This window comes from Falco naumanni, chromosome 16 (assembly GCF_017639655.2).
Source record: "Falco naumanni isolate bFalNau1 chromosome 16, bFalNau1.pat, whole genome shotgun sequence".
Classification (NCBI taxonomy): domain Eukaryota; kingdom Metazoa; phylum Chordata; class Aves; order Falconiformes; family Falconidae; genus Falco; species Falco naumanni.
The window spans coordinates 6,543,363-6,554,446 of record NC_054069.1 but is presented as its reverse complement, the minus strand read 5'-3'; the positions used below and the strand labels follow the sequence as shown (position 1 = coordinate 6,554,446).

General features: G+C 41.5%; 1 protein-coding gene across 1 annotated transcript; it reads left to right on the top strand.

Moving 5' to 3' along the window:
• The first annotated feature begins 903 nt into the window (after positions 1-903).
• Positions 904-10,414, top strand: LOC121098404 (NF-kappa-B inhibitor zeta-like). The gene is made up of 12 exons (XM_040616338.1): positions 904-1,144; positions 3,625-3,746; positions 4,269-4,317; positions 4,586-4,629; positions 4,769-5,427; positions 7,155-7,260; positions 7,546-7,692; positions 7,898-7,958; positions 8,198-8,364; positions 8,447-8,557; positions 9,662-9,773; positions 10,353-10,414. The coding sequence occupies exons 1-12, from the start codon at positions 904-906 to the stop codon at positions 10,412-10,414; spliced, it is 1,881 nt and encodes a 626-aa protein (XP_040472272.1).
• The last annotated feature ends 670 nt before the right edge of the window (positions 10,415-11,084 follow it).

Below are 11,084 nucleotides of genomic sequence, written 5' to 3'. Positions count from 1 at the left end.
TCCTATAAGGAGAGTACCCATCCAAATAGATATTTAATCCTAATGAGTTTTAATAGTTGCACCTGTCACAATATGTAAGATTCCTTCCTTGTTAAAACAAACAAAAGAAAAACCCTAAACCACCCCACCACCCCCCCCAACAAAAGCAATACTATCCTTAGTGGAGCACATAGCACTTCTCTTTCTTCACCAATTCAAAGCTATGCAGATTATAGGGGATGTCTTAGCTGAAATTTCATATTTAAGGGAAGATTATTTATTTTTGCTTCATGAAGGCTGAGAGCGATCAGTCCTTTTACACTGCCTTGCAAAAACTGCCCCCCCGCGTTTTTTTTTTTTTTTTTTTTTTTTTTAAGAATTCACAAAACATTTACTTCAGGATCAGTTACTTGTTTGCACAACCCTGTCAAATAGTCTGTCAGAGGCTGCTTTTCCCCTACTCGTGCCATTTGCAGTAAATCAATCAGAGTTTCATTTTTCTGTTTTGTCGCTAAGGAAAAATATTTTTCAACTTGTACTCAATCTCTTCTTGGGAAAACTCATTTCTTCATCAGCTGCTGCAGATTGTTAAGACAGAGGGTGGGGCCTTCCCAGGCTGACGTCCTTCAAGCCATACCTGAGTATAAAGAGCAAGGGAGAATCGCAGCCAAGAAACTCAAAAGCTGTTTCCAGTGACTGCTGGGATTCCAAGGCTGGCTTCATCCTGCAACTGCTGTAACTTGCTGCTAAAAAGAGAAGAGGGAAGCTGGGCCCAGCTCATAGGGGCTAATTACATTGGAGAATTAAATACAAATACCACATTCTCAATGTGAAACTGGATTGATTTTTTTTTTTTAACACAACTGAATAAGCTTTTTTTTCCTTCCCTCTTCTTTTTAATTTTGTTCTACACACACAGTGGTAATGTTGCAAACAGTCTGCATGAGTCCTGAATTACTGGTCAATCAAAACATCAGTGAAAATGAGATCTGTGGCTACAGCCCGGGCCAGGGATCTCCACTGCCTGGAGAAACTGCCAGTCCCAAAAGCTACTTTCAACAGAGCCCATCGTTGCCAGACTCCGGATTGACTGAATTCAATGTTGCAAGTCCCAAGATCTACTCTCCTACTTCACGTAAACCCCAAGAGATGCCTGCTCCCACCGGTAAGATCAAATCTTTATTCACATTTTCTGTTTTATGCGATGCTGTTACGCTTATTTTGCAAAGCGACTTGCAACTCCTTTTGTGCTAGCACAGTAGCAAATATGAAGCTTCTGTGGCAATAATACTGAAAATGTACGGCACACTCTCCAGTATTTATTATCTCCCGGTTTTATTTTGTTGTGGTCTGCTGGTGAAGTCAGAAATCACTCTGTTTGGTAAAGGATGCTCAATATGCCATCGGTTCTGTCTATCTCTAGAGTTTTGCTGCTTGTTCACATTCTGAACTGTGACTGGTTCTGAATCTAACAGCAAGGTAGTACAGATGACCTTTTGAGCTACTAACATTACAAAGTTATATGAAAGTGTTTGGCGAATCACTGCCTTTGCTGAGTTCTTCAGTTTCAAGGATACAACTGGGCACGTAATCTGATCCATCATATAGCACAAATGGCTTGAAAGATAATAATGTATTAGCGATTCTGGTGGGTTTTCTATAAAACTTTTCAGAGAGGCCTTTAAAAATACTCTACGAAGAGTAAATAATTCATCACTAGAACACCAATCTAAAAAAGGAATTATTCCCATTTCTAGAGCACCCCGAGAAAGAAACGATGTTTTTTGAGGCCCCAATGTTTTAATCATTCAGTGATAGGTTAAACACTCAGAAATGCCAGAAATCTTAGCACAAACCAACAACTCGATACATACTCAACACTTGCTACACAGGGTTCAAGACCCTCCTCCTGAAGGGGTTGTCAGTCTCTCAGTGCCTGCAGCAGGGAAGAGAAACAGTATCTCGCAACTAGAAACCACATCTTGTGTGGCTGGTTTCCATGCCAATATTGCCTCCTCTGAGACATCCCCAGTTTGGGGAGGTGCACCATCCCCATCTGCTGAGCTCCTGCAGTTCTCCTCCACAAGACTTGGCCAGTCAGACCCAGCAGCTGCTGCAGAGCACACACACAGATTTTGGTCAAGGAGGAATAGTACAGGCACCTCGCTCCTGCAGTAGGAACTGCTTGCACAAGCTGCACACGCCTTTTTCATTTGAGGCTGCTGGGTTGTTTAATCATACGTGCGTTTTAATCACAAGTGCTGTTTTCATTCCCCATGCCACGAGCTGCGCTAGGAAGAGAAGCTGCTCTCTGCTCCAGCAAGCTGGGGGACTCCTTATTCTCAGTAGCCCACACGCTGACTCCCAACACTTGGGCTTCTTTGAACAGTGGCCTTCTATATGGTGTACTTTATTTGGGAAACAAAATTTTGGGGAAAATATTGGGAAGCTTTATTGGGAAGACCCTGAATGAATGCATTAAAGCTATTGTTTTACAATGACAATAGCAACTACTGAATGCATTCTATACATAGAAGTTCATACTCAAGGGGTGAGGGGAAACGACATGGTGTTACATAAAAGATATTTCAAAAGCAATGTATTTAAGCTCCTAATCTGGGCAAGTCTTTCAAGTTTGGGGATTCAAGTACAAGACTCAAGAAGACCTAACACAAACAATTAGAGAGCAGCTTGTTTTGACGAAGACAAGCTTGTTTGGGCAACTATATATATTCTCAAATAATTATTTAATTTTGCTACAGAAGATCATTGCTTCACTTTGAATCACACCACACTGACTTCCAAATACACCAAGAACCATCGGAGAAAGACACGGGACATAACATCACTATCTCATTTCTGAAACAATTCTGTTCCTTATTGTTCCACTGATATCAATATAACAAACCAGAGGACAGGAAACTGCAAAGACAGATTTACTGCAAGAGATGAACATTAGAACATGACTATGAGGGGCAGTAATCTAAACAGTGTTGACATTCCCCAAAAGCAATCATATGCTCCAAGTCAGTACGACACCAGGAAGAACTGCCCAAGACCAAGTCTCAAGATAGCACATTTGTTTCTGGACCACTAAAAAAAAAAAAACCACAAAAAAACCCCTCTAAACCAGAAACATCCAACTTCTTTTCCTTCTTTTTCCCAACCATCCACCCAAATTTCCTTCTGCATTGCTATCCTGCCCCCATTGTCCTCATTCCAGCTTCAGTGGCACATTTGCACTTGGGACAGTCTCTCCTCTTTGCTCAGAATTGAAACCATCCCTGCACGCTAAAGGTTGACAACAGCCTTCACGTGATAATTTGCAGGTTAACTGAGCTCTGTGCTTATACCTTCAGACTGAAGATCCAACAGCCAGCTTTGGGGTTTGTTTCTGTCTTGTTTCTTAAGAAAAATATTCCCTTTTTGAGACCTCACAGTCTGTTGCAGCCTGAGAAGCAATGCATCAGTTAACCAGGAAGCAGACCAGAGCTAAGGAACATGTAGGGTGATGTGGAAATTTCCCACAATCGATGACAAATATCAGAATCACAGACCATCTCTCAGGGTGACCTCATCCTCCCACTGTTCTGTAATAGCTCAGAGAATTATGTTACTTTAAGCATCATGTTATGTCTTTTCCAGACTCCGGACTTAGCTCTGATCCCCCTCAGAAGCGCTACATGGGTGTGAGAGTAAAGATGCCAGTACGGGAATTACTGAGAAAAATTCGGCTTTCCAAAGGCCTGGACCCAGCTCATAGCAAGGTGAGGACTTGAGTTTAGAAAGATTGCTCCCAGAGCTGCAGCATCCTGGTGCACGCACATCACGCTCCTGCTCTGCCACTGTTCTGGTGAGGTTACACCTAGAGCTGCTGCCACCTCCATCTACTAAATTAATGCTTTTGATGAAGGTGGAAAATACACCAGATTTTAAACAGACTGAGGGCCTGCGCTAGGAACACTTTTAAGACGCTGACAGCAAGAGCCCGTTCGTGCCCTGGATACTATACATCACACAAGCACGTCAAAGATGGCCCACGAACAGTAACAACTTTGCTCTAGCAACCCTGATTTCTGAACAACCTGCACAAACAGCCCAAGAAGCTGGTAGACTCCCAGATACCCAGTCTGTTGTAAAAAATCTTTATAAGTCTGCCACAAATTACCCACTCATGGAAATTTATTCACAGTCTCTGCTGTGCAAAGTACATCGTGCAGGTCACAATTTGCTTTCCTCATCTTATGTGCAAGCATCTCAAATTGAGTTGGGTGTTTTTGTCTCCTCAGGAAGCCTCATTAATGAAGATGGTAACCAAAGGATCCTCAGGAAAAACAGGTTAGGAAACTCTTGGTAAAAGAGCCTCCTTTTCCAGTAGGATCATCGCTGTTAGGTACCCAAAGAGCTGGACCACTTCTCTGCCACGGTCAGCAACACATGGTGCTTCCTAGCTCCCCTTAAATCACAGGAGCAGGCCAACTCCGCACAACCACCACGTGTGTGTTAGCTCTCTGTTATCTGGGGCAAAATTTCTCACGAGAATATTTTCTGTATGTGTCTCCCCTCCCAACTCAAAATAGCTGATTTCTTCCTTTCTTTCCAACAGAAAAGAGAAGAGTTCACCCTTATACAGAGAAACAGCTTAGACAGGTATGCATAACACCTTCAACGCTGCGCTGCCAGCCTCCCCAGGCATATTTCATGTTGTATCACCGAGTGAGAACAGGACACTTCATGTCTGATTTCCCTCCCCCATCTTCCGCCCTCCCCATTTTTGTTGCTGTTTCAGAGCAAGCAGAGCGTTGGGCAAACGCTAAAAGGCTTAGAAGACCTTGATATCCTGGTGGAGGTACTGCAGGAAGATTTGAACAAAAGCCAGTTGAAGGAGGAGTCTCTGCATTCTGTGCCAGATGGCTTTTGGCAGGGCTTCTCCACAGATCCACAAGCCTCCCGGTGGGAAACGGGAGGAAGCAAGCAGGCACCTGGTGGCCTGCAAGAAAGACGCCACAGCTTAACCAAGTTGCATTCATACTGCTGTTTTAGAGATTTCAACTCCGTGTTGCAGGGGGAGAGAGAGACTTCTTTTCATGATGATCAGAAAAACACACAAGAGTCCATCTTACCAGGAATATTCTCAAGGACAAGCGAGAAAGAGAGTAGCTGGTGGATACAGGATGCGTGGACAAGTACCCAGAAGGATGTCCCAAGGCATTCTTCACAGAACACATCTCCACACTTCAGCCCATCGGGAGGCTGTTCAGAGATGCTTCTGGAAGCTAATCTGGGCTCTCCAAACACTGACAGACATTTGAAGTCGACCCCAATTTCTTTCACGCAGCAGGATCTTTCTGCCATCTCTTTCTTCCAGTTCCAGCTACACAGGGAAGAAAGTTTACTGAGAAATATCCCAGCGGACAAACTACTTGCACCTGATGAAAATGGCAACAGGTCTCCACTTTTTCTATTGAAATATACTGATTTCTGTTTCCTGGGGCATCACTTGTCCTGAGCCTGAGCTCTAATTCCAGCTGCTAGTTTTGGGCACACCTGTAGCAAAGGCTTCCTTGCTCAATGGAAAGCTCAAACATGCCTCAGCACATGCACTTTTAGGCAGATAGTAAAAATAGAAAGATTCCGTATTTGCAGTAGTATTGCCAAACTACAGCTGACATCAGGGTAAATTTGCAGTATTAACAATATTAAAGATGACTTGTATACGTAGGTATTTACAAGAAAATTTTAATCAAGCAAAAAAAGTAATTGCTACTGGGAAAAAAAAAAAGATATGCAAAAGAGATCTTTTCCATGCTGCAGACACTCTCAGGGTAATTACTTGTATTATTAGTTGGTAATAAAAATGGGTGGGAGGATTACACCAAAACATACATATGCTGCTAGTCTAGCCATAGACTTCCAAAGAACGGGGAGTGGCTGTTTTGTTAGAAATGAAATCAAAGGTTTTACTGATCCAATTTTCCCTAGAATGGCATGCTTATATAGAAAATAGCTGTTCATTAAAAAAAAAATAATTTGAAATCTCTTATTAGGTTCCATTAATTCAGCTATTTTGGGGAAGCTGGTATCAGATCAGATTAACAGGAAGCATGATTTATGAATGGTCCTAGTCTTGGGAAAGAGATTAATTCCTGTTCACATAGACAATCCTGTTTCCAGTTTAAAGTATTTATAAACCACACAGGGAAAGCTAAATGCAGCACTGTCCTCTTCCATGAAGTACCATGTTCCATTCAGAAGAATGATTTTCAGTGCAATAATCAAGTTGCAGACCTCACTTTTCAGCAATAATGTAGCTGTAACCAAGTTACAATAAGCCACCCACTACCACATTTCCTGCATATTTTTTAAAAAAATACAGAAAAAAAATATCATGTGAACAAAATTAATCACGATTAAGAAATTAGACATTTCTACTACCATGTTTATGTAAAATTCACAAGCTAAAATTTCCAGCAACCTAGTTACTTCTATGAAGTATTTAAACATCAGATTAAATGGCCAAATGAACATAAAAAGGCGGGACCCACCAAAAAAACCCCACCAGAAACAGCAGAAAGTGTCAGAGCTATTCAGACATCTTCAAGGATATCATGCTACAAGACAAGGGGGAAATAAATACATAAATAAGCAAATCCCTACATTAATTCTTCCTCCAGAAGGAAAGGAAGATATGCCCAAATTTACAAGAAAAAAAAAAGAAGTATTTTTCAGGATGAAATTCAGGAAAAATACTTGTACTATTTTGAGTAGTTCAGTAAGGCTGAATACATAGAAAAAAAATGAGCTCTCCTCCTCCACAAGACTGAATTACAGTTTAGATTTTCAATTTTTAGGTGCATCTTGCAGTCCTTTCCCTGTACTGAAGGACTCTTCAAAAAAAGGAAGAGGAAATAGAAATTGTTAGCAAAAAGGAATCATGGAATATAGCTCTTGGAGAGGAGAGGAATGGGAAATAGCAAGAAGTGAGGCCCAAGAAATCCTAGAGGACAAAAATCAGCAACTCCATTATTAATACAGAGATTAAATAAATTAAACATTTGAATATTTCAACGTTCGCAAAACTTAACATTTCATGCTTTAAAATACATTCTGTTACTTTTGAGCACTTTTAACCAGTGCTTTATGTTCTAATTGTTTCAAACTGTGTTCTGTTCCAGGCTGCTGCACAAAGCTGTTGCCCAGGGAAGAAGAGCTCTGACTTACGCACTTGCACAGAGATTCGCATCCCTAAATAAGATCAATGAGAAGGATGTAGAGAAACGGGTAGGATGCTAATTTGCCAGGATTAGGGTCACTTTTAATCACACGCAAACATCTTTCAAACCCCAGTCAAGCACCGAGCATCCTTTTGGACAAGGTGTGGCTACTGTCCTTGCAAAGAGGGGAAAACAGGAACAGGGAGGAAGTGATCTGCATAGAGCAAGTATTAGCACAACTGGGAACAGAACCCAGCGTCCCACCTCCCCACCTCATTCTCTAACAAGCACTCCTGTTTGAAAACTCTTTTTGCCTTTCACAATGAAGTTTCTCCCCTTCTTCTCTTCTCAGACTGCATTACATATCGCTGCAGAAAAGAACCAGCACCTGATGGTGAGTGACCTGATATCCCTAGGAGCTAACGTCAATGAACAGGATGGTTTGGGGAAAACTCCACTCCACCTGTGTGCAGAGAATGGCTATTTGAGAGTTCTAGAGGTAAGCTGGTCAAGAATGTACAAAGACACATGTAAAGGTAGAGCAAAGACAACAAATGTGTTCTTTTCTTTTAAGTATACAAGAGTTTTCTATACCTGAAAATTAGCTTTGGACTGATGTGGTTGAAGTAAGATGGTGTTGGGGGAGGACAGTGTATTTTGGCACTGCCAAAAATCAGGACTTATCTCAGTCTTCTTTACTTCAGGTTTTGAAAAACTGCAAAAACAACGGCGTGAGTGTGGAAGTGAATCTGATTGACCATTACGGTAAGGGGAAAAGCTTAACTACATAGATGCTTAGTGTAGACTCCAAAGGTTTCAGGCTGCAGATTTTATCTGGGCCAAAGGATGTTCAATTTCCTGTTTAAAACTAAAAGGTCTAAGAGGAGAGCCAATCAGTCTTAATAGCCCCCCACCCACCCCTACAAATAGCCAAGCGTGGGATGATTTACTCCAGTGAGGTGTTCAAGCACTCGTTTGACTTCTCTGCGGTCTGTTCTGTTCAGGTTTAACACCACTACACTGCGCTGCTCTTGCCCACACTGCCTTAGTTATGGAGTCTCAAAAAACTGACATCGATACTGACATGGGAAGGTTTCTCCGACTACGCAAAGATCAAATTCTTGAGGGAATTAACTGCTTATTACAAATGGGAGGAAAGCCCGAGTTGCAGGTGAGGACCAGCAGCAGCCTGTTTACTGTGGCCTTAGGTTTTCTTATTCTTTTGCAATCACAGGTTTCACTGTCATTTGCAGGTACTAAATTCACGTCAGACTACCACTACCTATTTAAAAATTGAGGAGAACACAGAACTCATGCGTTTGCTTCAGACTCATAAACCTAAGGGACAGAACAATCTTCAAGAGGTAACTGTCTATAGCTACTCTGACACAGGTTCTAGCATTAATACCCAAGAAACTAACTGCAGTAATGTCAGCCATACCATCTTGTAAACACAGTAGAAGATGCTCCCAGCCTCGCCCTGTCTTTCATAGGGTTGAAAATCCCCTTTTCAGGTAAAAAGCACTGTACAACCTCTTACCACACTTGGTCCCATCCCAGCTCTAGGGGCTGCTCCAGCTGCTATAATTCAGAGCAGTTCACTTGCATGCAGGTGCTGCCCGCATCCTGCTCGCAGCTGTCCCCAACCCAAACCCCTCCCAGCATGTGAAGTGCCTTCTCCTCCAATGTTTTACAGCACACCAAGCCAGATAACAGGTATCTTGGAAGCAACACCAGGGGAATTCATCCTCTGCTGATAAAGGAATGCTACAGCTGTATTACCATTATATTCAGTTACCTTCAGAAGCTTCTTAAAAGAAAAAGAGCTCATTTTCTCTGTCCCTTGGTGTACACGTTCAGCACCAAAACTACCCAAAACCTGCACTACTGGGCCAAAAGATAACCAGATTACCCAGCGGGTATCAGCATCTCTTGCTAAATTTTTGGTGCAGGAAACACGACACCAACACTGAAAAGCAGAAGCTTGAGTGCTTAACAGAGGACTAAGGTTCTAGGGTGAAATTCTGCTCTATTGAAATAATGCAATATCCGCCACAGATTCCAGTATTCTTGTCCCCGATTAAGCAAATATTCAGTGCAGTTACAGCTCTTTTATCTTTTCCAAAGTCTTTTTTGGTTCAGTCAGGTAAGAGTTCCCACAAGTGTACACGCACAGATACCAATAATAAGATTTCAATTAGAAATACAAGCTTAAAGCCAGATTTCAAGTCATTTAGGAACCCACCTTCGTAACAGTTATGCTCTGCAGGAGATAAAACACAGTAGAACACAGTAATTTCAATCCAGCTCATTACTGACTGAACTGTTGAGCATGCCACCCCCTCCAATCTTATGGTAAGGGGAAGAATCTAGACCTTGCATGTCAAAACTGGTACAGGTTCTTGACACAAAGCCTGCATCACTGTTAATGCTGGAAATTTACTGTTCTGGTTTCTTCACCTGTACAGAGTTACAGTTTGCCAGATGCTTCAAGAAGAATGCCCAGTCCATCATCACCAGATAACTTCTCTGAACTTTTTTCCATGTCACCTTCGGACCCCTTTGACATCATCCTTAAAGGTATTTCATTTACCTAGTCAGGGTCTTTGTATCTCAACAGCTGTCATGTAGCAGCTAGCTCCATACCTTCCCTGCTTTGCTATATAGCAAGTAATCATCAGTTCATGTGGAAAAGATGCTTGGTGACTTATAATAGACTTTGGATGAACTCCAGAGTTCTGCACAGAACCTCTTTTGCTTGCAAAACTCCTTACTCATACAAAGCCAAGTAGAAAATAGGGCAATAAATATGTGGCATTAGAAGGAACACTTAGCATGTAGATTGAGCTGAGTATTTGTTTATTGCCTTCCAGGAAAATGCTGATAAGGCTCATTTATCTGCACCTCATGGTCCACGTGCTGCAACTGTTGCTGAAGAACAGACAGAGAACAGACAGTTAAAGTCTTCAAATGTATTATAGCTTGAACTGACTGTTGAAAATATCTCCTCAGTATCCAGAATTAAAGTGCAAACTAATAAATGGGGAAAACCCTTGAGCCAGGTTTCAACAGTATTAAGCATTCAGTGTTAGGTGCTCCAGTAAAATGAATAGGGCTTAATTTTCTCACAAAGCTGAGCACTTGGACTTCTCTTTCGAGGTCCATTTGAGTTGCAGGTGTTCTACATTCTGAAGCTCTATTTCTGTAGTGCAGGTGCCTAGCTTAAGAAAAAAACCCCTTCAATTTTAGCCATTCAGAGCCTAGTCTTGAGGATACCAGTATAAAAGTAGTCTCTACAGTCCAAACAATGCTCAGATGTGCTGAAAATCTCAGGCAACTCGTAGTTTTAAACATGAGCTATGGGAACTCCAAATCTGATGGGCTATATTTAATACTTCCTGCAGTTTCACTCTGAATTTGTCCAAGGCTGGAGTTGTCACACTTTAAGGCAGTCCTGGGGTGGGTGGGGGGTGGGTGGGAAATCCCTCCAAAATGAAACATACCCACATACTGAGCATGTTTTTTCAACAAAAAAATCGAGCTCTTTATTTATGCAATCAGAATTTGCCACCAGTAACGGATTGTAGGTGAAGTCTGGGACACAAAGCATTTTGAATCTGTTCCTTTCACCAGGTGATCTAACCAAGGAATATACCCGTGTAAAATTCAACTATATGACAACACTTTACAAGGATAATTTTTAATACTAAGCAGTTTTGCAAATTAGGATAACAAGGAGTTTAAATTATTCTATGCTGCCAGATATCTAATTATTCAGTAGAATTTCTATATATTAGACAATTATTGTTAAAAAAAAAAAAATAATTCTCTTCCCAGACTGACTATCATTTTATTTTAACTTCTGATTGTGAATCAGCTGGTTTCTATGAA